General features: G+C 48.1%; 2 protein-coding genes across 8 annotated transcripts in view; one reads left to right on the top strand and one right to left on the bottom strand.

The window, feature by feature from the left end:
* The window catches only part of MAPKAPK3 (MAPK activated protein kinase 3), a 124,547-nt gene that overhangs the window by 53,459 nt on the left and 44,104 nt on the right, over positions 1–26,984 (bottom strand). Inside the window, exon 1 of one of the 5 annotated variants that reach the window (XM_032699566.1) lies at positions 2,586–2,641. The exons of 1 other annotated variant lie outside the window; for it this stretch is intronic. In XM_032699566.1, the coding sequence (XP_032555457.1) occupies positions 2,586–2,593 (8 nt within the window). In that variant the 5' untranslated portion in view covers positions 2,594–2,641. Of the gene's footprint in view, positions 1–282; positions 900–2,232; positions 2,563–2,585; positions 2,642–26,984 lie in introns of those variants that run through there. 3 more of the 5 variants (XM_032699562.1, XM_032699564.1, XM_032699568.1) reach the window with 3 other exon arrangements.
* CISH (cytokine inducible SH2 containing protein) lies at positions 2,956–11,805 on the top strand. 3 transcript variants are annotated; one of them, XM_032699571.1, is made up of 4 exons: positions 2,967–3,083; positions 3,329–3,621; positions 8,053–8,276; positions 8,769–11,805. In XM_032699571.1, the coding sequence occupies exons 2-4, from the start codon at positions 3,575–3,577 to the stop codon at positions 9,269–9,271; spliced, it is 774 nt and encodes a 257-aa protein (XP_032555462.1). In that variant the 5' UTR covers positions 2,967–3,083; positions 3,329–3,574; the 3' UTR covers positions 9,272–11,805. The 3 variants fall into 3 exon arrangements, with proteins under 3 accessions (XP_032555463.1, XP_032555462.1, XP_032555464.1); XM_032699572.1 differs by having other exon boundaries at positions 2,956–3,621; XM_032699573.1 differs by lacking the exons at positions 2,967–3,083; positions 3,329–3,621 and adding an exon at positions 3,630–3,950.

The raw sequence follows: 26,984 nt of genomic DNA, 5'->3' as shown, positions 1-26,984 counted from the left end.
CATTCCTCTCTGCACATCCTACTTCTCATGGAGCCAGCTCAGATGTCACTGTATCCATAGCACAGCTCACCCACACCCCGGAGACTCCTTCCATTGCTCCACACCAGGCTGGGAAATTAAAACCACAACAGCAAGTTCATCACCCTTGTGCCTGTTCTTAATTACAGAAATTGGTGTGCCCTACTCAAATAACAAGTAGGCCCATCTAAATAATGGCCCATCTAAACCAGGAAAAGGTGCTTGTTATTGCTAATGTTTGGTCAGTCCCATGCTGTTTCTTACCTTACAGCACAGGGGAAGGACCATGCAGTAACCAAAGGGGTTCAGTCCTTCAAGCTTATGGTGAAGGTAAATCCAGCCCCCAGGCACAGAGACCCCTCTTAAGAGCTATGATTCTGGATGTCACTTTTCATTTATGCCAACTCTACAAGATTATAGAAATGTCCAACTGCACAGTGGAAGCTGTAACTCACCCTCAGTGGGTGTTACCAAACACACATTTAGCAGCAGATGGTGCTGTTGTATTGGTGAACTTTCCTGAGGGACTAACTGGCTCACGATTTCTGGATTTTCTTACTCCTGTGATTTTATTGTGAGCTTTCTTTGGTACCTTTCATAACTAAAGCCTAGCACTCAAGGATATTATTCGATATTTCTTGCTACTGCCTCTTTAATGTCCTAATTCTTCAACACTGAGATCTGGAAAGCCATTTATATCAGTATAAACTGGGTTTAAACAACTATTGGAGGAGTGGGCAGCAATTTCTCTTGACAGTGCAAGGCCTGGGGTACTGGCAGATCGGGCACACGGTGCTGTTTCCTTCTTGGGGCATTACCGTGTACACGAGGAGTGCCAACGAGGTAGAGTGATGAAGCATCACTGACTGCTTCTGATTTAAAACCAATCACTAATTTTGTAGATAAAATAGCCCAGGCATTAGCCTGAACACTTTTTCCTTTTTCGAGGTGGGCCCCTAAAGAAGTTTCCAGCGCAAAAGCAAGCTCCTTTAATTGATGCTCACACACACTTGGATTCAATGCTCATCTCTCAGGGTCCTGCAGGACCTGAGCACCCGCTGCCTCCACAGAGCAGCGACAAAGCTGCCGACAGAGCCCCCCTTCTGCAGGGGATGTTTGCACTGCACAGCTCTAAGCGCGGCTTCCCTGCTCCGGAGGTACAAATGCTGCTCAGCCAGCGGCACCGAGCCTGCACGCAAAGCCTCCTCTGAAGAGGATCACTAGATGGAGCCCAATTCTAAGCAAAAACCCACGCAGACAGCCCCTCGCTGCCCGTGCCGGGCTGCAGCGCTCCTGCGGGGACAGCACAGCCGTGATCGCGGCGTCATCCCCTCCGAGGATGACGACGAAATAAATCCCAACCGAACGTGCAGGTTGACTGCGGTTTGCAGGGGGCGGCAGCCGCTCCCACCTCTCTGGCGTAGATCTGTTCAATCCATCGCGCTGCTGCACCGCCGACAGGAGGCTTCAACAGCCCGGCATTTAGAGGTGAAGGGGCACATGCAGGCAGGTGTCCCCCTGCAACCCTGAGCAGCTACAAGGGTGAGCCTTTGAATGATCGTCTGACTGTTGCACTTGCTGTGCACAGAAACGGTGAGGACTGAAATTCCTCCGCTGTGCCCTCGCCTCTCCTATGAATTTACACATGCTCTGATGAGCGTGAGCTCAAGTCTCGTTTAGGCTTAGAAGCAAATTGGTCAAGGAGTGCCTGCATGATGACATTCCCATCCCTCTGGATACTTAGATGTCCCTCAGCACCCCTCTCCCCGGCCGGTATTAGTAGCAGCACTCATTAGTGCAGTCCCTGATGCAGTCCAGAAAGCGGATGGGAGCAATGCAGGAGGCTGAGCAGCTGCCAGGGGAGACAGCAGGGATGAAAGGCTGAGTCAGGAACCGAACACAGCCTGCCTGCTCTCTGGCTGATGCCTGTGGGAACACCCTTCTAGCCCTACCCTTATCAGCATCCTGCCCTCCCGTCTGCTCGCGGCCCCATCCATTGCGGTTCTGAACGGTGCAATGATTATTAATACTTTTAAGTATTCAATCTACTTCGATGGAGGTGGCAGACACACCACTCATTCTCTCTTATCTCTGACATGTGAAGAGGAGGCAACTCGTGGCAGGAAAAGAATGACCAAGCTTTTGTTATAAAGTGTTTAAAAATAAAAGCTTCAATAACCCTAAAAGCAACTGTAATATTTCCTCCTGGCTCACCCAGTTTTAGCAGACAGCGATCTGCACGGTAACATGGTGGTGCCGTAACCTTTTCCAGGCGACTCCACCGAGCTGAAATCCTGATTCACAGGGGGATTCCCAGGTGACCAACAACACGAGACAACCCGTGCGGTGCGACAACGACACTTTCGCTGCCTCGACTAGCAGAGCTTGCACCACACCACCCTCCTCCCTTGGACCACGTCTCACGGGAAAACTGCCCCATTCCCTTGTTTGCCCCTCCAGCCCCACGACCTGCCCCTCATTCAGCACCCCTTGCACCGGTGCTGCTGCGGCACGGAGAGGCACCGCCGGCCCGGGGGGGGAGAACATACAATTACACCAAAAACTACAAATACATAAGAGGGAAGAAACGACAAACGGATGGGAATAACCGAAAGGCAGCGGGCCCGGCAGCTCGCCCCGGCCCGGGCAGGGCGGGTGGGCACCGTCGGCCCCGCGCTCCGCCCCGGGCGGGCCCCGCGCATGCGGCGGGAGCGGCCGCGGTGCCCATTGGCAGCGCCCGCCCCGCGTTCCTGGAAAGTTCTTGGAAATGGATCAAAGGCGTTTCCGCGAACACGCGCGGCGGCGGTGGCGGCCCCGCACGGCTCCGCTCCCCGGCCCTGCCCGCCGAGAGGGCTCCGCTCCGGCCCCGGGCCGTGCCCGGCCCTCCCTTGGCCGAGGCAGCGGCGCCGCGCCCGCCCTGGACGCGGTTATTTATACCCTCGCTGGGGAGTCCTCCCCCCCCCGCGTGGCTGATGTAGGAAGAGTGATGCGAACACAATACGATTCCAGGAATCCCTCACTTCCTGGAACAGATTAAAAGGGGCACACAAAAGATTACTAAGGAGGTTTGCTTTTCTTTTTTTTCCTCCTTCCACGGAGCCTCATTACTCCGGAGCCAGCGCAAAGGCAGGTCGCTGCTCTCCGGCTCCTCCCGGGGAGATCTTATTTATTGCTACCTATTTATTACTATTTCAGAGCGCTCTGAGTATTTTTTTCTAAAAGACTGCTCTGAAGGAAGATTAGTTCCTCTTTATATGTAATTTCCTCTGGTTATTTTTTTTTTTTTTTGCTGCTGTTTTCTGAAAAGCAGAGGAAGAATACATTATATTTTCTGCACACGTTTTCCTGGCCAAAGTTGCTAAAGTCTGTCTCGGACAGCTCGCCTTCTCTTGGCTTTTCCTGTGACTGGAACAACCTCCTGCGGAAAGGGTTTGCTGGGACTCTCCAGCCTTCTCTCCCCGTGAACCCCAACTAGAGGCTGAACCAGCTGCTTCGGGGAAGCAAAGGCGGCAAGAAGAGAAAAGGAGAAAGCATTTCCCACGTTCTTGAAGACTTAATGCTTTTCCCTTGGTCCAGGAGTGACATGATCCTCTGTGTTCAGGGGTAAGATACTCTCCGGTCTCCTTTGAAAACCTGAGGTTCCATAACTGTAATTAGTTCGGTTCTCCGGGACAGTTTTTCAGCTCGTGTGAGTGGCCGTGTGTGACTGTAATGGAACGGGAATGACTTGGGGTGGCCGAGTTCTGTGTGCGTGTGTCTGCGCTTCAGATTCCACGGCCGAAATCATGGGACCGTAAAGTATTCCTGATTTCCGGGCTTCCTACTGCTGAAAAACTGCACGATACTCAAAGCCTTTGTGAGGGTACAAATGAGTGAAAACTTTGTGTTCAGTGGGGCGTGTGCAGCATCACGGGGGACACAGATCCGAGACCGTAAGTGTTCTCTAATGGCCTCTTGGCCAAATCGCTTACAGGGAAAAACTTCCCTGGAGTTCAGGTGCTTTTGTCTGTTGCTGAGGAGATATTTATGCTAAACACTTGATTTCCTTTTTCTGCTGTTTCATGTGTAAGCTTAACTGTCTGTACATATACACAGCATTCAGCAGAAAGAAAGCCATGAGGCACAACAGGGAATATCCCAGTGCCTTCTCCGGTATCAGTGTCTGGTACCGGTGTGTTGGTGTGTCCCCATGATCAGCTCAGGTCACCAACTGATAAATACCTGGTCTGCAGGAATCACACGCCATTTTACACATGCTGCAGATATTTGGAAATTGTCAGCATTTGTTTCATCCTGAGCCATCACCTCAGTATTTTCCACCCCTCCTCGCTCAGGGGATTTTCCTCAGAGGAAAATCCTCCTTTGTCTACTTTCAATGACAAGCACGGGGATTTTTCTGCCATTTCCCCCCAAAATCTGTTCCACAGACAAGGAGAGCTTGTGTTTACCAATAATTTCCTACTACCTGTGTGGGTTTGTTTTCACTCTTATTTTCAGTCTGCAGCTGCAGTTCTTATAACCACAACACAGGGAACTCAGTTTGCCACTTGGGCTTTGGGAAACCCTTAACTGAAGCTTTCCTGCAAGGTCAACATACCAGAGCTACTGCTTCCCTTGCCCACTAAGAACTTGTTATGGAGCCAGATGTGCAGATGGTTGCCTTTAATATCTATTTTTATGACCATTTATTGTTCAGTTTTTATTATCCTCTAGGATTTCATATATCCTGGACTCCATACTCTCCTTCCTATTCAGACCAAGCTCCCACTTTGGAAGTCTTGGGGCACGGCTGATGGAAGGGGAAGGGAGACCAGCTCAGCACACTTTTCCTTGTACTGTTTGTACTGTGTTACAAAGTTTACCTTATCAGCACAGTAACTGCAAAGCTAACACTGAATGATATCAGACATATCCGACTCTCCTGAACTTTCTTGCCTTTCCAAGGCTTTCTGAAACACTAGTTGCCAAAGCATAGGGAAGTTCATTTGCTGTTTCTCTCGAGACTCCACACAGACTACTAGCCAGACATGCCAAATTTTGTATAGCTGTTTTCTTCCTCCTCACAGCTTCACCGTGTTCAGTCCTGATCCTCCACGTCTCTCCTCTGCTTGCTTTCTTACAAGCACTGACTATTTGCAAATCCTTTCTTTGCCCCATTAAAGGGTTTTTTCATGTCAGCAAACCTTTCTCAACCTGTCCTTATCCCAGCAAACCCTTCTTAACCCTCTTGCAAGTGTTCTTGCACTGAAAGTTGTAGTCTGCCATTACTTGCTGATCCCTCAGCTCTGTGCTTGGAGCTGCTCTGTTTGATCCCAGCAGCAGCTCTTGTTTCCTCAACCAATGGACAAAGTCATTTAGGACACCAGCACCTCCTGGTCTATGAGAATTTCTAATCCCCCTCCTCTGTTCCACTGTGCTCCTTTGGGCCTATGGCTGCACCAGGAGTTTTTGTAGGGGGAGAGAGGGGCAAAAGGCAGGTGTATAGAAGGAAACTATGAAGTGTGTAAGTACGGCCCTTCTGTGGTGGAAGGACCTCCACAGTGACGAGGTCTGGGCTCCTTCAGCCTCAGGTGGCACAAAGTACAGTGGGAAACCTCATCTCAAGCACATGGACTCTGCTTCAGAGAGATCCAAGTGGCTCTGTAAAAGGCATCTAGTGACAAATTCACACAGTTGATGTGTCTTTTGGGGAGGGAAGTGTGAACTGATACAGCCCCAAAAGGAACAGCTGTACTCCCGATCCATGGCGGGCATTTCCCTGCGCAGCTTTCCTCCCTCTCCCTTCCTTCCCAGTCTCTCAGCCAATTCCTATTTTCCTCTCCATAGCAGGTATATAAAAAGAAAACAAGAAAGCTCCATGCTAGGATCAAGAAAAGATTTCTTCACGTGTAAAACCTTTCCCAAAAGGTAGGCCAGAAAAATTTTCCAGGACAAAATAAGTTCAGAGAGACTTGGCCTCTGGACTGCAGTATTTGAGTTCTGGGGAGCGAGTGGGCAGCGAATGGAGCAGGAATGATTTTCCTTGATGTTGGTCACTGTCATTTTCAACTGTGGGAACAGTTGGTATAAGAACACCCCAAGAGACACTGCTCTGCCAGCGGCCTGGGACACCCTTTTTGCACTGCACCAATTATTAGTTAGGTTCAGCACAGGGCAGGATTTGGTTTAGAGTCATCCTTGCTCAGAAAGGGGGGAAATGGAGAATTGGGAATCCCCTTTCCCCAAGAAGGCAGGTAACCAGGCATTTGTGAAGGCCATGACATTAAGACGGAGACATCCCATTGTCTTGAAAAATGCAGCCTTCAACTCCTACAAAGGTATCTCAGGTAGGATTTAAAAGAGAAGCTGGACATTTCCCAACAGTGATCTCCAGGTATAAAAGTATACTCAGATGCAGAGTTCTGTGAAAGCCCCTGAAAATGCAGTCCCTGTGACCGAGGGTGCCTGGTGAGGATATGGGCCAGCAATCACTTTTATTTGGCCTGGTTTCCTACCCATTAATAGAAATAAAGATCAGATGCCATGAACACCAAGTAGATATCCTGCTTCTGACGTGTGATTTGACACGTGGAAAAAGGAAGAATGTTCTTTTCTAAATACCAACAGAACAGTGGGGTTATACCATGTATTGCAAGGGCAAGAAGTCTGTCTCTGCATATTTAAATTTACCAGTTGTTTTACAAAAACCTTCCTCCAAACCTACATGGTTTGATTAGAGATGCAGAGCTGGGGAACTGCTCATGGCTGTCATTCACAAATCAGTGTGAAGGCGCTTTCAGGTTCTCTCTAATCAACTTTTCCTTTACATCCCTTCTTCTTGCTCCCTGTCCCATGCTTGTGACTCGGCAGTTTCAGGTGGTGGATCAGTTGACAACACATGTACCTAAAGTCTCCCTGTTCACAGAGAGCACAGGGAAAGAGGAGGATCAGAAGGGAAGTGCTTATGGCTTCAGAGTCTCCTTCTGCTCCTCTCTTCAGTGATGGGGGGACGTGGCTGCTGCCCGTGCAATCACCACCAGCTCCAGCGGTGCGGGGACAGTGTCATGCTGAGGATGGAATGTATTTCTCTGGAAACTCAGCCACCTTTTATGTTAAATGTCTGAAAGAACATTCTCAAGTGTGTGGGAGATGCACGGGGGGGATGTAACACAGGACATGCAGCACTACAGGGCATGCAGAGGCAAAGAGCCTCCACAGAGGCAAAAAGTAATTTTTGCTCAGGAGCTTGCCTGGGAATGGAGATTTCCCTGGCCTCTGACATCCATCCTCCTCCTGGAGCTTTGCCTTCCTTTAGGAATCTCCATGCTGCAGAGAAGGAGCACCCATGGCCCATGAGAGCTGCAGGCCCTGTGAAACTGTGATAGATGATGAATGGCTACACTAATGCTCTCTCTAGGCCACAAGGGATTCATGTTCCTGGCAGAACCTCATCCCGCTGTAATCCTGCAGGGATTAGTCACACCGAGATCTTTGTTGTGCTGTGGGGTTGGTGTAGTGCACAGGCTTGGCTAAAATAAGAATTCCCATTATTCTACTACACGATCAGCTCACTCTGAGTTCTAACAGATTCGTTCAGGATCAGGTCATCCTTGGGCAGAAAGCGGGTAGGACAAAACCCAAGCTATTCCCAATTCTGCTTCTAATTATATTGCAGTAAATGACTAACAAACCCACTGGCAGAAACAAATGCTCCAACATCGTAATCATGTAAATGAAGCTATAATGCTGCTATAAACCTTATTGCCTCTGAAACTACATATTAAAAAGGCAACATCTATAAATACCAGGTTCAGATGGACCTAAATGGCAAGACAGACCATCTTACAAGGCCAAAGAGACCAATTCTCTCTCCGTTTCTAAGGGCTCATCTTTAGCTGTGTAATTTCCCCCTCCCTGCCTCTCTCTGAAACATAATCATGTTGAGGATCTGTTTATAAAACGTAACATGTTGTAGTACAATGTCACATGCACTGAACAGACACTGCAACCCATTTCACGGCAAGGAGAAATAGCAGAGTGTGCCCTTCATTTCAGACCTCATCCTTTGCTGGCAGAGGAGAAGATCAGGAGACTGTCACTCAGGGGCATTGAGGAACTGTCAGAGCCCATCATGCAGCCTCTCCCAGTTATGGCCTTCCAGGAGGAGTCTGCGCCTGCCTTTGCAGCTCCAGTTCCAGACAGCAACCCACCTCAGACACGGGACCCTGAAGAAGACCTTCTCTGCATTGCAAAAACCTTCTCCTACCTGCGAGAATCTGGTAAGGCTCAACTCCCAAAGTCATGGGCTGCAGGGAGCCAACTCTGCAATTCAGGGAGCTGCAGGAAGAATCTCCGAGTCCCACTTCAGATAGGAACCTGTCCCAGCCGTGGCTGACTCCTGTGCATGCAGCAAGTGCATTTGCAATATCTACAAACATATATCGTGAACTAACTTATTTCTAGAGTAAGCAAAAGCTTTATCTTTTATAACTGAATTGGGAGAAAGAACTGAAAAAAAATTGGTTTTTCTCTGTAAACTGCAGCAGCTGCAGAGCAGCCAACCTCACCCCAAGCCCCAGCACAGTAACAACAAGCATAGGCAGGAAACCCTTAGAACTTGACTTGGTCTTAATTTCTGAAGGTCTTGCCAACTCTGGCCCTGGTTGCTTCCCAGGCCCTGAACTCAATAGGCTTTAAGGCTTCCCTAAATATACTGCCAGTCCTTTCTGGCATTCTTTCCCTAACATGCTCTTTCTCGGATGCTTTTCCAGGTTGGTACTGGGGCTCGATCACTGCCAGTGAGGCCAAGCAGCATCTCCAAAAGATGCCTGAGGGCACCTTCCTGGTTCGGGACAGCACCCACCCCAGCTACCTGTTCACACTCTCCGTCAAGACAAACCGAGGTCCCACCAACGTGCGCATCGAATACACCGACAGCAAGTTCCGGCTGGACTCCAACTACTTGTCCAAACCTCGCATCCTGGCCTTCCCAGACGTGGTCAGTCTTATCCAGCACTATGTCATGTCCTGCACGACGGAAAGCAAGACCGAGGCTCCTTACCCGCCTCCATCTCCTCTACCTCCCCTGCAGAAGGAGCTGGCAGCAGCCGCAGTGCACCTGAAGCTCATCCGGCCGCTCGGCCGCAAGGACAACATTCCCAGCCTGCAGCACCTGTGCCGGCTGCGGATCAACAAGTGCACGGCGGACGTGGACCAGCTGCCCCTGCCCCGGCGGATGGGGGACTATTTGAAGCAATACCCTTTCCAGCTCTGAACCGTGGCTGCTCTATCTCAGGCAGAAACACGAGAACTCTGTGCCTCCGTCCCGCTAAAACGCGGCACCGGGTGGGCACAGCAAAGACCTGACTGGCAGCAGAGACTGCATCCATCTTCCCTCTCCCCTTCTCTCCACGTCCATTCCAGCCAGGGAGGAGTTGGTTTCAGTGATCAACGGGACACAAGCGGAGCTCTGAACCTCGGCCTGTGCCGGCAGTGGCTGTGGAAGGCACTGTGGGCATGGGCACACTACTTGAATTTCAGAGCTGCTGTGACACCGGGCACGTTAACGTTGTTATTTTTGCTATTTATTTCCGTGGCAGTTTCTCTCCTCATGGTATTTTAAAAGCACCTTTTACTTTATTGGTTTTTTTGTTTCTTTTGTGGAATTAGAGATAGGATAAAGGCTCCCAGCCAAGTGGCAGCCAAAGTTCTGTGGGAATTTGGATTAGGATTCACATCCAAACAGCACCTGTTTGAGCCTGTCCCTGTAACAGGTTACAGGAGTCCACATCCAAGCTCCCACAGACTTTTGGGTATGTGGAACTCAGAAGACTGTACCTGGACTCATCTCTACAGTTTCCTTCCTTAGCTACAGGGGGTATTGTAACCTCAGAGCACAGTGGGAGCTCCCAGAGACAGGTGCTGCATCTCCTCCCATTGTGGACAGGAGACTTCTTTGAGGAAGCCCTTCTTCCTTGAGAGCTCTGAGCAAAGATTCTGGATATTGAGCTTGGGCCAGGGAGCACTCATCTCATCTTTTTTCCATCTTCTCCATCTCCCAAGGAAGTTTGTGACAAAACATTCAGAAACAAGTAATCAGAAACCCAACCTTCTCACAGGCAGGGAGAGGGGTTTGGTTGCAGAGCACCCTGCGTTTGGCTTGTGTTTTGAAAGAGCTCCTCTCTGACATTGCCCTTGCCTGGTCGAGACCAGGGTCTGCTGGAGCAGGGGCTCAGAGACAGCTCTGCTGAGCTGCACCAGGGACACTCACAGCTTCAGGCTATTTATTTGTTTAGTTCTGGGGGAACACCTCAGAAGCACCTCAGCAGAAGGAGCTGCCCCCCCTCTCCTGACACGGGGCTGAACTGCCGGCTGCTCTGCTGCTGCCAGCGTGAGTCACGAGCCACTCTTGTGGCTTCCAGCAGATCCAGGCTGCAGCACACACTGGAAACCACAATGCAAGGTTTCTGTTTGCCAAGGTCCAGACCTCTCCTCGCCCCTGCTCTGACTTGCATGTTTGTTATCCCTAATTAGACTGCTGGCTCTGGGTTTACTTGTGGTGCCCCATCCCTTTCACCCCCTGCAGCTGAAGCACAATGGCTCTGCCCTCACTCTTTTGCACACAGGAGGGACAAACAGCAGATGGGATCTGCCCAAAACCAGCACAGACAGAGAAGTTGCCCTTTCCTGTTCATTTGCTGAATCCCATCACCTTCCCAGCCCGTAGGAGCCAGTCCATGCCACTGAGTGGAAGTAGAGAAGGGAACAGACAGGTCTAGAGAAACTATTGTTTGGCTTATTTTTCCCCTAAGACCCTCCAACTTGATCAAGCATGAACCAATGTTAAGGATTCCTCATTCATCCCTACCTGGGACTGTCTGTGTAAGGGTCTGTAAATCAGAATAGGCAAATCCCAGCTATACCTGAGGGTTGGGAGAGAAGGTGGAAAAGGATGGGATGGTGACCCAGGAGACAAGCTCCAAAAGTGGGTGGAGTTTCTTCCACCCTCTCCTAAAGCTGCCTAAAGGGACAAAATGGCCTGATGTGCTTAGTCAGTGTCCTTTTTTTTCCCCCTCTCTCCACATTTATACAAGTTTGTGCTCTTGCAAGCTTTGTTTTTGATACTTTGATGATTGACAGTGTGCATGTGTGATGTCAGGTTTGCTTTTTGGTATATCCTTCCCTCTTGCCCCATATGGCAGCAACCATGGGAAGGTACTGAATGAGAATGAAAATGTAGAAGGCAAAACAAAAAGGAAAACTTTTTTTTTTTTTTTTAAATAATATAAACCACTGAAAAGGCTTCCTTTTATCCAAACACCTCTATCTGCCTGAGGACACTGGGAACAAGGAAACCACAGCTCTTGAAGGAGCAGCAGTGATCTCAGGAAGCCCACACGGCTCAGCCACAGGCTTGGTGTAACTACAGCTTGGGAAAAATTAGTTGGAGAAGTGTACAGCAGGAAAGGGCAGGTTGTGCAGCTCTCTGAAACTTGCCTCCTACTTGATCTCTCCTCTGCTGGGGGGTGATGAGGAGGCCAAGCTGCAGGTTTGATCTCACTGCCCCAAGAGAGCCCAGGAGCTCGTGGTTGACCCCTGAGGCAGAGGCCAAGCTGAGGGCTGTGAGCTCCAGGCAGGGACCAGCTCTGTTATGTGTTTGTTCTGCATCTAGCACAGTAGGGATTTCTAGGTGCTACTGCAATACAACAAATAAACAATACAGTTACTCCAAAAAGTCAGCCTCTTCTATCTTGAGACAGTTTGTTAAAAATCATTTGACTTGGATTTTAAATAAACATTTTAAATATACTTTAAAGCCATTCAATGTAAAAGTCTTTGGTAAAATCCCAATGGATGAATTCGTTTCCTATTCACAGAAATCCTCCCCAAGAACAGTGGGAAAACTCTTGACTGTTTTTTTTCAAGAAAGACACAAAAACCTTTAACAAAAATAGGCCTTTCAGATACTGGGAGAACTAACACCAAAATCCTCATCAGCGTGGGCCTGGTTTCTACTGCACACAGATGAGCAGTGGCAGATCCCAAGTCCCAAGTTAATAAGGACTGAAGAAACATTTTTCAACGATGTGGAAAAACACAGGAATGATTTTTGTGTTGCTTCTGTGTGCCACAGAAAACCATTACAATGTAGGGGAAAGGAGACGGAACGTAACTGGAAATTTGGCAGCTTGTTTACAGCAGGGTCCAAGCCGCCCCCAAAGAAAAGGACTGCTCATGGCAAGTGTTGAAAGACGGGTCCATGAAAGGCAGACAGTGCTGGGGATGGGGGACCCACGGCAGCTTTTCTCCATGTTCTGCTTCTGCTGCCACTGGGCCTCAGTGTGCCGGTATCTGGAGTCTGTCTGTGCACCCTTTCCCCTTCTCAGCACCTCAGACACCACACAGCAGGTGGGGGAACCACAGGGGAGCTGGATCTACCCTGTGATGTCAGAGGAGACAGAGGCCATCCCATCTGTCCTGTCTCTGAAATGCAGGGAATACACTGAGGCAACACCACTGCTGGGATGTGACTCTGCTGTGGCCCCTCCGTGCTCCTCTCCCAGGAGAGCTGCTCCAGCCACGGTCCCTCCATCCTGCCCAAAGCAAGCACAGGGTGCTCCCAACCACCAGAAAATGAAAAACATGCTCAGGGGAAATTAAAACAAAAGCTGAACTAATTCCTCTCCATCCCTCTCCCTTTCTGAATCCACTGGCTTCAAAGTTCAAAATACTGCTTCAAAGTATCCCTGAAGCACGTGCTGTCCTTCCCATGCCAGACACGGGCCTGACATTTCCTAGCAAATATTGTTTCCACAACCTCGTCAACATGAGACCACGGGTAGATTTCCATTGCACACCGACCAGGAAATGTTGGCAAGGCATAATCTGTTCCAGATCAAGTTGTTGCACAAAAACAATCACGTCCCTCTTGGTTTTATGGGAAATGTGGAAAGAGAGCTAGACAGGGTAGAAGCAAAACACAACCAAAGTGGAAACATGAAAACAAAAGGAAGGAAAAGCTGCATCCATCTTTACAAGGGAGCTTTGCAAACCCTGGAAAACCCTGGAAAGAAAGATGCAGCATTTCTGACACGATAATTATTAAGTCATTTCTAAACTTCTTAGCTGGGCTAAACTCTTCCCCTGGCTGCATATATGAAACCCTGCTGTTCCCTTTCCACAGATTGAAGGTGGAAGTGATTGGCATGAGCCAAGGCAGTACATAACTGCAGTCACACATGGTTTTACTGCATCAGCTGTTATCTGAACAACTCCCACTCCTGCACCTTCAGCGCATTTTGTTAAAGAAAACAGGTTCATGTTCTGAAAACTCCTGTGCCAAATCTCTGTGCAGACTGAACTGACTTTTACAATTAAGTTCCACATCTCTGGAAACAGGAGCACTCACAGAAATGCAGACTGGCCTTTATCAGCACCAAGGCACAGCTGCCACACAGTGACACCTGTGTAGTTTGCTGAGCCAATGCACAACTATTTGGGTTCTCTCTTACTTTAGTTTCTATCTACAGATAGAAACGAGGATGTGGAGCATGGACAGAGTCTGAAAAACAGTGATAGGATTGGGACTAGAAATCCCAGTCCATGACTGAAAGCGCAGCTCACTGCCACAGCAGAAATCCCCTGCAGTTTGTCAGGCACACATGGAATTGTTTTCTGCCTTAAATAATCAGCTTTCTGAAACAGCAGCACATGCAAGGGTAAAATAACCCATTTATGTGCACATGTCCCTATCCTTTCTAATTTAGTGAAATCTCACTCCTTTCCCCAGATCCTCTCAGGTGCTCAGCTTCCCTCAGCCCAAGCCAGGGGAACCAGCACCAAATGAAGTGAATCAGCAGATTGTATTTAATTCTCTTACGACAATGTGGTCAGGTGTTTCCAGCTATTGACCTATTGCCATTTCTAGTCCAAATTCCATCGTCAGTCTTACCTGCTATCTATGAAACTAAGGGAATTAAACCCAAAATTAACTGGATACTGTTACGTGTGGCTCTTCTGCTCTGCCAAACATGTTCTCATGTTCAAATCTGTCAGAAGCCAAGTATCACAGTACTCTCCTGTCTCTCCCTTATCACTGCTGAGACACTTGCAATCCTCATAGAAATGCATCATCCTCTTCCCCAGCCCTGAAATCATCAGTAGTCCAAAGGTCTGGAGTGGAAATATCCAGTGAAGATGTGCCAGAGCAACTCTGGATGCCAAGTAACATCCTCCAACTCCCTCAGTTCCGAGCAGCATTGTCACAACATTCACGTCACACTGTCAGCGACCCCCACCTGTCATTCACAGGGAAAATGAGAGAAAAAACCACCAGACTGGGAGCTCCTTAGGAAACAGACCAGTCAGAGGGGAAAATAAGATGTTATTTAAAGAGATCTGCCCTGTCCTTGGGCAGAAACGTTAATTCTTTTTCTGTTCACAGCAACTCAGCTTTGAATGTTTCAGAGGGAGTCCAGGGGAACCCAGTCCTGCCAGTATTGCCCAAGGGCAGGGCAGCCAGGAGGGCCAGGCAGCAGCTCCCTGTGTTGATAACACGTTCAGACTCAGACTAATTTCTTCTGAGACATGTTTATTCTCTGCCCACACCCGGGCCTGCCTCTGTATTTTTTTTATAATCACGGGTGCCAGTGTGAGGGAACAGGAACACGTGGAGACATGGCTTTATCTGGAGGCTAATGCTGCCTCATGTGAACTCCACTTTGATCCTCCACTGCCACTTCCTGAGAAACAAAACCATCATGTGGCTCCTGCTACTCACCACACAAACAAGTAGGGCAGGGAGCAGGCACAGTGCTGCAACATCCCTCAGACATCCATCATCACCTCTGCTACACAGCGAAAAACAAGTTTAGGGAAAAATGACAAAGTGGCCCTGGGAATAAAATCTGATTACAGTCTTTCAGCATTCACATCATGTAGACTAAGGAGTGTGCACAAACATACTCTTCCAAACTTTAGCAAGAACTAGTAATTTTTTCTACTTGAAAAACATTGCATTGTTCAGAGGAAAAGGGTAAGCAACATGTACACCAGACAGAAGGAAAATAATTTTAAGGGTTTCTCTTTTAGCTTTGGGCATTGAACTTCAAAAGGAAACTATGAAAAGTAAGTAAAGTACAATTTGGGTTTTACATAATGACATAGCACTTAACGTAATAATTAGATGGCTTTTTGGACTGGGAAATGGGAGGGAATACAAAAAAGCTTCAGGACTTCAGCTAATACTCATTAAAGATGAGACTCAACAAAAAAGGAAATTTTACTGCAAACCACTTCTGGGTCAGTCCCTCAATCCCCTGGTAACCAGCTGTGGCAGTGGACACGGCTGGAGATGGGCTGTTGGCCCAGAGGTCAGCTCCACATACAGCTGGCCTTGCTTCCTTGCAAAATCATCATTTGAATAATTTAAATATAGAAAAGAGCAGACCCCAGAGGAAGCAGCCTGTCCCCACAGAGGAAAGTGTTCAGTCAGAACCGGTCCAGCCTGACATACCAACCTAGATTTGCAGAGAAGGGTTTCCTTTCATGAACCAGAACTGCCCTCACCCTTTTGTTTCTCTTCCTCAGACCTCACTGGCAGGGGTTTTCCCCTGAATGCCATAACTTCCTAAATGCAGGGTAAATGGACTTTGCAGCAGCTCAGATTTGAGTTGCAAAAATGAATACAATGTCAGTTTTTGTCAAAATGGCTATTTTAAAAGAGCACTCTATCTAGGCAGGAAAGGCATTTGCTTTAATGTTCCCCCGTGGAACTACAGTGACAATAAAACCTTAAAATAATACTGGCTGCTGCAGCATTAGGTTTTCCAAACAGATCACCAGAGAACTTAGTATTTCTCAAAAATGTGATATAAATATGTCAGATGGACAGACAAAAGAAGAGCTGGTCAACCAAAACTCAGTGGCAGAGCTCAGCCAAGACTTGACTCCTTGGACTCGGGCCTGGCAGGCTGTGTAACTCCATCATGTGACTGCCTTGATCCAGAGGATACACGGCAACTTTTCCAGCTGTGGCTGTTGGAGAAGCTCTGCCCTTCCTGAAACAGCCCTGCCAAGGACACCCGCAAAACACAAGGGGCTGCATCGAGCTTCCTTTTCTGTTGAGTGTGATGGGAATTCATCTACTTCAGGGTTGAATTTGGTCTACTTAATATTTCTAGTTTTACAGAGAAGGATTTTCTCTCTGGTGAAATTCTGACAAGGATTTGTCACTAAAGGAGGCTTTGACACCGAAGTGCAGCTGATTTAACACAGGAAAATCCTTCCCTCACAGACTGGCCCCAGCAGCACAAACCCTCACCCAGATGCTTCTCTTTTAAAAGCAAAAGCTTATGGTGCTGTGTACAGTTAAGTTCTGGCTTTCTGTGCCAGTCAGAACATGTGCAATACCACTTTGGGATGTAAACATCAGTCTGGGAAAAACTGAGCAGCCAAGCCTGGATTGATCTCAGCTAACTCATTTCACCTTGGCTAAGACAGAGCTTTCAGTGATGACAACTCCTAAAAACAACAGATCTGGGTTATATTCACGACAAAGAGACAGCAAGACCCACTGCTCAGCTCCTGGGATGCCTGTCCCTGCCAACTGCCCCTCGCTGCCCATTCTTTGTGGGCTCACTCAGTGCAAAGCAGCAGAGGTTTAATAGCTGCTCAGACACTGCAGTCTTTAATGTCAGGGCTGCCTCCTCCCTAGAACAGCAATATGGTTTGAAATCTAGCATACAGAAGGCAGCGCTGTGTTTATACTTGTCAGAAGTTACCCAATTTGGCAGCCATTCCTCCCATCATGCAAGTGTCATCACAGCCACTGCCAAACGCTGCAGAGGCAGAGTTCAAAACACCACCTCCAAGCCTGGAAATATGTTGAAGAAACATGCTGCCCAGTGCACATGCTATGTGTTTGCACTTGTCTGAAGATGCTGAGCACTAATAAGAGGTGTTGTTATGATTAGAACATAAATGTGAAAAAGCCTAAAATATGACCTAATATTATTTCCAGGGAACATTTTTGAAAATCTCTGTAATTCTTTTGGAAAATACCTCCCTCTCCTCTAAGCCCTTGGTTTTGGAATACTCCTTACATTCTTTTAGGACTCTTTGTATTTCACTCCTCTTTAATTCCCTTCCTTCCCTCCAGTCCTGGGCTATGAAAATCATCTTGGCTGAGAGGCACTGAGCAGCACTTCAGGAAGAACATGTACAAAACAGCACTGCAAGACTGGAGCGGGGCTGAGTGATCCATGTATGGGCCAACGTGGAGGCTCCATAGTACTGTTTTCTTTCCAAGAATATAGGAGATTGAAGGCTTCTCTATGCATGCAAAACTTTTCCTTGCTGATCAAATCCTTCAGTGCGGGGTTAGTGTGACCTGTCAGGCAGCTGAGTCAGGGCTATTCACAAACAGCAAGAGTGGGCAAATGTTGTAATACCCTCTGTGCCTCGGGATACTGAAAATGAGCTGGGAGAAAGAGTTTGCTGCTGCAGAAGGTGTTGATTGTGTTACACAGGGAATAGCTGCACTCTGCACTCCCAGTGCAGACCCCTCAGATGACACAAACCGGACTGGTACGCTGCTCCTACAGCTCCCTGTTACTCTCATCTCAGTCATCTCTCCTCAGCCACACCAGTTTCCATCTGACATACTCAGGCACCCCCAGGCTGCATATAACCTTCTAGCTTGGCTCTGGGTTAAGGGAACAATTGCCCCGTGCTTTGCCAGCCCTCATGTCAGGCAGGGAGGAGCCTGATCCACACGCTCCCGAGTACACGGGTCCCTCCTGTTTGGTAGTGGCACATAAAGAAGGTACCTGAAGGCTATGAGTTTTTACGTCCTGCCTGGCTGTATAACACAGCCTGTCTTGCCTGAAAGGTGAAACTTCACTACACAAGCCAGAGCAAATCAGGCACGCAGCTGAAAACAGAATAACTTGTGCTGGTGTCAAGTGACAGCGTGACACGGACCTGTGCTGTAAGTGAAGATGTCACATGCTGGCTTCTACTGCTCCAGAACTAGAAGGGCAGTGGCAGATTTTGACAGAAACCATGCATTGATCATCATGTTGGCATCGCTGCTTCATACAAATCATGGTTCCAAAGGGACAGTCCAGCACAGCTACTGAAGTGGAAATACTCCACTCAGTCTTGGATGGGAAGAGAGATGGGTTCAGGAAAGTCCCCTCTATAACACAGCCCTGCCACATGTTATCAATCCAGACCTACTTGACTAATAAACAATAAAAATAATATACTATCCTGCTTATGCAGGAGGCAACAAGCAGCATTTTGCATCTTAATTTTGCAGTTTATTTTGTATTTACCTCTTGGCCTATTACTACTCCAATAATCACCTCCTTTGTCTCAGCTCTTCTTAGAGGAATTAGCTGATGGAAGAGCAATACTCCTGTCAAAGAGCTGCTTAAACCAAGGACAGTCTTTGTTCTGTGAGCCAAAAGAAATATTCTCTTCTTATGCTTGGGATAAGGGAAATAGTAAACTGCCAAAGAAGCTGGTTTTTAATTATCTCTTCCCATATCTCCAGCAGCAGCAGCCAGCATCCCTCTTCAGCCTATTACTTAGGTGGAGTTAAAACCCCAAAGGCTTACAGGAAATGCTATATATCCTATAGTGATCCCTATAACTAGCATCAATGCTTCCTGGAGCAGAAACAGAAAGCTCTGAAAAGCCTCACTTATTGACAAAACAAATGACTTAATGAAAAGGGTACATGTTAGGGACACTGCTGATTCCAGGCAGGCAGCTATTGCATGGAACAGCCCAACACACACTGGATAATGCAGCTGGCTGAGGTCACACTCCTCATCAGGTTTACCTTGACCAACTAGGGAGATATAAATATTCCCAGGGCCTGGTTGTTCCAGTGTCTTTGCTTTCTAAGATGGGCACTTCAAATGATGACAACACAGGGAAACAAAGCGTAAAGGAATTATTTTTTCCCCTTTTCCTCAAGCCTTCCTAAGGCTGATGGAATTAATGCTGCAGTGCTGGCTTGGAGGCATTTGATGATTAAAGCCTGCCAAAGGAAGCACTTCAAATTATGTCAGGGAACATGGATTTTTCATCTATCTTTTGTCTTGCAGAGATGGCTTTTTGATGCAAAGGGAGATAAGTCAAATGAGATTTTTATTATGCTTTATTTTTGTTATGCTGTCAACCAAAGGAAAAGGGGAAAACCCAGGCCCTCTAGCCACTCTGCCATTAGGCATTCCTGCCAGTTGGAAACACTGCCATAGAAAAATCCCAGCTCATTACTGTGGAAGACACCCCCAAAACTCTCCCTGTGTGAAGATGCCAGTGAGCAAAGACTGTTCACAAAGACCCTCCTCAGCTTCATCTCCCTGCCCCAGTTTTAAACCTCGGGATCAGTACACAGGCCAAGATGTTAAAAATCAGCATGCAACGTGTTCTGAAGTCCTGCTCCATGGACACAAACCTCTTAACTTGACCCCTATCCTGAAAGAACCATGGCTGGGATACTTTCCAACAGCAACAAGAAAAAAGGATGGTGGCATAAGGATACAAGCAAACCTGTAAATAGTTAAAGCAACGAGTATCAGTACAGCAAAATGGTACAGACATTGACGATCTGCACTGGAAAGTCTCTGGATTTTTTTTCTTAAACTTGTTTGTTTAACTCTATGGACCTCAGCAACATTTTATTGTTTTTCTTTTTCTCCTCCTTTCCCACTTGAACTCTATGCATGTTCAGGGAACATAAGGAAAACTGGCAAATAAAGGAAGTTTCCTCTTTGGTTCCTCTTTTTGTTTTGCAGAGAGATGTTGGGCCTTTATGTGTCCTCTGCATGACCTCCAGTGGAGAGGTAGGAAGGAAAAGGCTGAGGATACAAGGACTCAATGCACATCTACATGGTACTTGGCAGAAGTGCCTGAATGGGCGGAGTTTTCATGTCATTCCTTCTTTCTGCTCCCTGCACTGGTGATCTGCTTCCATATCATCAGAAAATACCTGATACAGAATTATCAGTGGTGACCAGCCTGACCTTGAGACACACAAAGGCAGCCACAAGATTCAGCAGCTGAGGACAAACTGGGATACTGAAGGCACTTCAAATCCTACACAGTTACCAAGTAACAATTTAACCTCTGTTTTCAAAGGACAGCTCTCCCTGCAGAAAGTGGGTCATTTCTTCTACATCAAATTCAAAACAGACCGACCGTAGCTGTGTTCACTCAAACCAGTTATTCTGCTTATACCAGGCAGTTCCTAGTGCTGTCTTAGGCTCAGAGTAATCCTGTGAACCTCATTGAAAATCCTTTGAACAACCCAACAACAGAGGATGTGTTCAGATCATTCCTTTATCCCCAGGGATGACACACATCTACGTGAACACTGTGTTTGATCAATGGATTTACACGCGGTGGCGCAGAGACAAGGGCTGCCCATGGGTGAGGGACAGTAGCCAGGCAGAAAGGGACCTGGGAGTTTGGATTGACAGGAAGCTGAACATGAGCCAGCAGTGTGCCCAGGTGGCCAAGAAGGCCAATGGATCCTGGCCTGGATCAGGAACAGTGTGGCCAGCAGGTCCAAGGAAGTGATTCTGCCCCTGTACTCAGCGCTGGTGAGGCCACCCCTGGAGTGCTGTGTCCAGTTCTGGGCCCTCAGTTCAGGAAGGACATTGAGGGGCTGGAGCAGGTCCAGAGAAGAGCAACGAGGCTGGGGAACGGACTGGAGCACAAGTCCTATGAGGAGAGGGTGAGGGAGCTGAGGTTGTTCAGCCTGGAAAAGAGGAGGCTCAGGGGAGACTTCATCACTCTCTACAACTCCCTGACAGGAGGTTGTAGCCAGGTGGGGGTTGGTCTCTTCTCCCTGGACACGATCAGCAAGACAAGAGGCCTCAGTCTTAAACTGTGCCAGGGGAGGTTTAGGTTGGGTATTAGGAAGAAATTCTTTACAGAGAGGGTAATCAGCCATTGGAATGGGCTGCCCAGGGAAGTGGTAGATTCTCCGTCCCTGGAGGTTTTTAAGACAAGACTGGATGTGGCATCAGTGCCATGGTCTGGTAACCACGGCAGAGTTGGATCAAGGGTTGGACTTGATGATCTCAGAGGTCCTTTCCAACCTGGCTGATTCTATGATTCTATAGAATTCTATAGATTCTATAGGGGACCAAACTGAGCTCAAGTCCCCCAGAATGCCTCCTCTGACCTAAAACCTCCGCTCGAATCCTCCCAGAGCCCCAGGAAACGCGCCCGGCTGCAGCCGCCGGCACGGGAATGCCCTTTACGGAGAGTGGGCAGAACGCCCGGCACCAAAACAAACGGGCTGTACCCGGGCTGAAGAGCCTCCCAGCTCCAACCCAAGCTCCCCGGCAGCTCCAGGGCAGCACTGTTGGCCAGCACGCACGGGGGGGTTCTCTGCGCTGCCGCTGAGGTCAGACCCACATGAGCAACCTCTGCAGAAAGCAAGTCGGGCCCAAAGTCATTCCGTACAAAGGTGACCTTTGCAATGCTGTCTCAAATCTGAGCAAGAGCAATTTGTAAGTGGCCCAACCTCCCTTGTTCCCCGCGCTGCCAGAGGAAAGACAAGTGCGTTGGAGCGGTAGGGCACTAAAGGAAAGCACAAGTGGGTTCTCTTGTCCGTAGCACAACCAACCCCACATTTCTCATCCTGGCTTAGAAAGCTCGTGGAGTAGAGCTGTCCCTGGGCTCCTCACCATATAAGGTCTTCCCTTGGTCCTTTCCCTCTCAAATTGCAAACGCTCTGGCTTCACCTCTCGTCCAACAGTCCCCACCCTGTGCTCTATTGCTCTGGCACAAACCCCAGCGCTGTGCTCTCCGGGCCGGGAGGCACAGCCCTTCCCCACCACGGCGGAGGGCAGATCCCTGGGGAGGAACCGCTCCTGCTCTCCGGAAATTCACTTCTCTGGAGCAGGTGCAGCACAGCATTAGAGCACCTGAACAGGTCTGACTCCTCACTAATGAGCTTTTCATGGAAAGTTGGATTCTGTTACTAATTACATCTAGCTACACCCTTCTTGTGACAAACACCTATTCCACTCTGTGCTTACTTGACAGAAGATGGTTAAGAGATTTTTCCTGGAAAGAAACCAACTACAAACCAGCATTTTCTCTTGCTGTCTCCATACACTGTATCTGATTAGTTTCATTCCCCTGTGCTGTTAAATGTTGAGTTCTTCTGTTAAGACTATTCAACTTATTTTTTATATAAATATATATATATTTATCTAAGTACCATCCTTATTTTTTTGAGTCTCCAAAGCAGACCAAAGGAGCTTGGAAAAATAATTTTTTAATTCTAGTCAACCTCCTCTGCTTGGAAGAGTACTTTTTGCCTCTTCCATATGGCACACTAATATTTTTTAGTGCATGAAGAATACTTCAGATGTGATTTACCTCCCACATTGTGGAAAACGTGGTGCAACTCCCAGCTAAGTCACCCAAGCGTGTGGGAAAGGGCAGTCACACCCACTCCGTGCAGCAGTGGCTGCAGACAGCCCAACAAAAAGCCTTTGATGTGGGAATGGAGGAGCCAGAGGGGCAAACTCATGTGTCTGGGGTGGGAAACAAAAGCAGAGCCCTTTCTGACTTTTCACTAGCCAAGCAGCAGGGTTATGCTTGCTGCTGGTTGAGCAGGATCCATCCACGGATCAAGTGTGACATCAATAGCAGCACGTCTCCTTCTCCTACTTTAACTTTGAAAGGCCACCTCTGCAGGCAGGAAAACTTCAGATCTTAGTGCCAGTGGCTCCTGCAGTCTGAGATGATGCTCACCCTGCACTACAGGAGTCAGAATCAATCCCAAGTGGATAACTTCTCAGGGCAATAGTTTAAGAGCCCAGCAGACCTGCAGGAGAGTGGCATAACTTGCACCTCAGAGTACTCCAAGTGCCCCATGTTCTGGTCTCAGATTCAGACACAAGTTAATTAAATAATTCAGTTATCACAAGTTGATTTTGGTGAGTAACAAAAAACTGACCTGTAGGAAGACACTGAGTACACAGAGAGCACAAGCACTATGAATCCACACACTGCCTCAGTGCACCCTGACTTCCTGATAAAGACAAGCTCCTGAGCTCGGGGCAGCTGAAGGTTCCAAAGGTCTGCAGCACCAGGACTGCTCTCATGCAAAGGAGGTGCTTTCCTGCACTGCAGTTTCAGTCTGACACACCAAGGCAGGAGCACCTTCCCCTGCTTCTCACATCTCAGGCTGCACCCACAGGACATGGCTCTGCACTCAAAAAGCAAGCTGGGGTGGAAAGAAACTTCCAGCTCTTTCCACTGCTCTCTTATTTCCAGCCTTTGGCACAGCCAGATTTTTCATTTCATGTTATCTCCCTTAGGCCTCTGCTATTAAAGACTGAGGTGGTATTTTTCCCTTCTTCCCTGGCTGCCCTCAAACACCAGGCCACAGGTATTTGGTCCAGATAAAAGAAGATACAGGTGATTCTGTAAATACCAGAACATCTGTGGGATGACAGTGATCCAAAAAGATGAGTCCAGGCCCTATCACCAGCCCAGCCCAGCCAGGAAAAGACCAAATCGCAGCTGTGAAGTTTGCAGTTCATATTTGTTCCTTTAAAAGTAGAGAGGCAAGAACAGTGCAAGTACAATAGCGAAAGGTGAAGGAAAACATCACAAAAATGGGAATATGAAATAGAATTACAAATCTATAGTGTAAGGAAGGAGTGGACAAGTTATCTCTTGAGCTTTTGGGTCTCCAGAAATGAGAAGGATGCTGACAGTACCCTCTGGCTGCCCTGGGGCCCACAGAGACACCACAGAAGGATGGCCCAGTGCCTTTCCCACGCAGGAGGCTGCAGGAAGCATTAATACCCCACTGATGTGATTGAAGCTGTGTGCAGCACTGTCACTGCCTCCCTTTCTCTGTCAGGCTGCAGAAAGGAAACTAAAGAGCTCTTTAAGCCATCCAGGCTCAGTCAGCCCTCCCCCCTGCCAGGTTTCTGTGGAAAGCCCATTGCTCCCCGGGGTCATTTTCATTGCGCTTCAGCTCTTCCAGGAACTGAGCTGTGCTGACACAGTCCCTCCTCTGCCACACACCCAATCAGCACACCGAGAGAGGCATTTCTAAGGAAGCTAATTGAACAGGCTTTATTACAAAGAAAAAAGAAAGAGGGGAAAAAAAAAATAAAAAAAACCTCCCTGAAAAAACCAATTAAAAAAACCCCAAACCAAACCAACATCCACTGCTTTGCTCTACAAGCAAATCCTATGAAACACAGAAACCCAGAGAGCAAGATGCATCAGCTGGAAATATTGTTTAGGGAAGCATAGGAAGATGATGATGAACTTTCCCTGGAGCCTGGAAGGGACATAAGACCCACACCTGGCCTGCACCTTACACCTGACAAGGGGGTCTCAGTTTGGGGGGCAGTGCCTAGAAAAGAGGAAAGATGGCAGCTTTATACACACTTTTCAGGGTGAGCTCTGGGGTACAACTCAACTCAGAGTTGCCCCTGTGACAGGAATTGCTGTTCACTCTGCAAACCCATCCCCAGTGATTAGCACACCGAAGTGGAGGAAAGCCAAGGACACTGAGCACACACACTGTATTTGAAGAGCTCCAGAGCTCTGTACCTTAGTAACTCCCAAGGCAACCCACCTTCCTGCTGCACCCAGCTCCTGGAATGAATCCTGATGTCACACAGAGAGCACTGCAAGGCTGGGACAGTCATACTTTGATTATCTAAAATGCACATCCCAGTGGTACATCCCCTCCCACAAGATGACCCCAACCCACAGTTATTTATAACAACTGGCCTTCTACAGGTTTTCACCTGGGGCTTTCTAAAGGCTTTATGAACATGTGCTAAACTCAGCACAGGTGTAATTTTATCATGGCTAGAACTTATCCTTAATCCACATATTGATGCACAAGTTGCTGAAGGATATATAAGAATTACTCCACAGATCTCTGCACCACAAAACAAAGCAATTCACTACTAGGCAGCACCTCCAAACTAAAAACTGGAATTCTAAGTCAGGAAGCATTCACAATGAATTTAAGGAGGTGAAACCTTTTATCCACCAAGAGGATAGACAGGATGCAAACATTATTGCTCACTTTTTTACATTATGTTCTCTGGGCTCTTTGACTCTAAGTGCACATCTCTCCCACCTGATGAGAGGATTTCCAATTCTGTGCAGTGATAGGCTCAGGTACACCTGAAAGGCAGATAATCATCAACTTGAAGGATGAATGGGGTTGAGATATCTTCAATGTCTCCCTGATACCTTTTATTTACAGGAGTAAATTCACACAAAGGCTTGTGTAGCTGCCAGATTCTTGAATTCTATTTAAATTCCTCCAGCAGTTGCAGCTAGAAAAGTGTTTTCAAATTCCTACTATTTCTGAGCAGGAAACCTCACAAACAGCCCAGTGCAGGTGTGGCTGCTCTCCCCTGGAAGACCCAGGAGCAGGGAAGGTGAGCCCTGTGCAGCTGCTCTCCCCACAGCAGGTTGTCCAGCCCAGGTGTGTGCCCTCCTGCTCTGGGCAGCAGAGCTACGGTGCTGGAGCACCACTGGGTCCTCCTGCCAAACTGAGGCATTGCTGGTGGGCAGCAAATCCTGCAAACATGCCCTATTTGCACCCAGGCAGCTGTGGAGGCTCAGTGTTTCCAGCTGTGGGGGCTCAGTGTTTCCAGCTGTGGGGGCTCAGTGTTTCCAGCTGTGGGGGCTCAGTGTTTCCAGCTGTGGGGGCTCAGTGTTTCCAGCTGTGGGGTCAGTGGTGAGGCTGTGCCGGCGGGGCATCGGCCTCTGCATTGGATTTACTGTTATCATAGATGGTTTGCACAGCCTTTGAGCTGCCTAAACATCCCCTTGGGACTGAGAAGCACCAGTAAAGACACCTGCTAATGCCTTATTCCAGGAAATTTTGTTGCTCCTAAACCTCTCACCTGTCTCTGCTCCTCCGGCCTTTTCCCAGACAGTTTATTCTCCGGTTGCATGAGACTAACAAGGGAGAAGGCAAACAAATAGGGAGAGATACACAGTATCCAGAGGGAATGAATACACTGGCACCAGATCACATTGCAGCCATATGGTGCTGGGAATACCTTTGGAAGCTTCCTATCCATTGCTGAGCAAGAAATCTGCACAGGTGTTCCCTAAAGCCCACCCAGGAGCCAGTTCACAGGGAAAAGCCTCTTCCCGTGACAGCCCTGATTTCAGGGTGCACAGATGCCTCCCCTGGCTGACGAGGCAGAGTCTTGTGCCTTCTGCACCCTTCTCAGGGCACCACAAAGAGACCAGGAGAGTTTTTAAACATTGCTCTGAAACTATTCCCACTCCTCTCCAGCTGCTCCACGCTCCCTGATGTGCCATGGGAGTCCAGCAAGCGGGATTTTCCACTGCAACTCTTGGCATGACAATGTGGCACAGAGAACACCCCAGAGGAGGAAGGATAAAAGCTGCTTTTACTCCAGGAGCCAAAATGGCATGTGGCACAACCCAGTTAGCCAAAGGGCCATGGGAAGCCAGTCCAAGCTGCAGGGGGTGCAGCCATTCTCAGATTACCAATCCCAGGCATTGCTCATCATTCGCAAGGGAACACTCAGGCAGGAACTACCAGTGCTTTTAATATGTCAAAGAAAGGGGGTTCTCTGACAGGACAAAGGAAGTATTATAACAATAAATCTGTGTGTTTAGGGAGTGGTAGGATCTGTTTGCTTTGGGATGCCAGTTTCCCATAGGAAAAGCAAGCTGAACATCTTTCTCATGCTTCATTAGATTAGGTAACAAATTCATAAAAAGTTAACTCCTTGACAGCTCCTTTGAGGAATTATTGCACAGCCTGTTTGAAAGTAAACAGCTGGAAAAGTTGAGACTTGTTTCACCCTTTGGAGACGCACTTAACAAACGAGTTATGTGCAAACTTCAAAGCAAACCTTTGCTAGAAGGAAAGAAATTGCAACAATGGATGGATCAAAAATCCCTCAAGACTTCACAAA

This window comes from Chiroxiphia lanceolata, chromosome 11 (genome assembly GCF_009829145.1).
Source record: "Chiroxiphia lanceolata isolate bChiLan1 chromosome 11, bChiLan1.pri, whole genome shotgun sequence".
NCBI classification, from domain to species: domain Eukaryota; kingdom Metazoa; phylum Chordata; class Aves; order Passeriformes; family Pipridae; genus Chiroxiphia; species Chiroxiphia lanceolata.
This window is presented reverse-complemented; position numbering and strand designations above follow the sequence as displayed.

Excerpts from the sequence above, each read along its gene's own strand:
- CISH (XM_032699572.1), top strand. The coding sequence starts at position 3,575 with ATGCTTTTCCCTTGGTCCAGGAGTGACATGATCCTCTGTGTTCAGGG. Across the intron at positions 3,622-8,052 it reads ATGATCCTCTGTGTTCAGGG|ACCTCATCCTTTGCTGGCAG; the intron begins GTAAGATACTCT and ends CCTTCATTTCAG. Across the intron at positions 8,277-8,768 it reads CTCCTACCTGCGAGAATCTG|GTTGGTACTGGGGCTCGATC; the intron begins GTAAGGCTCAAC and ends ATGCTTTTCCAG.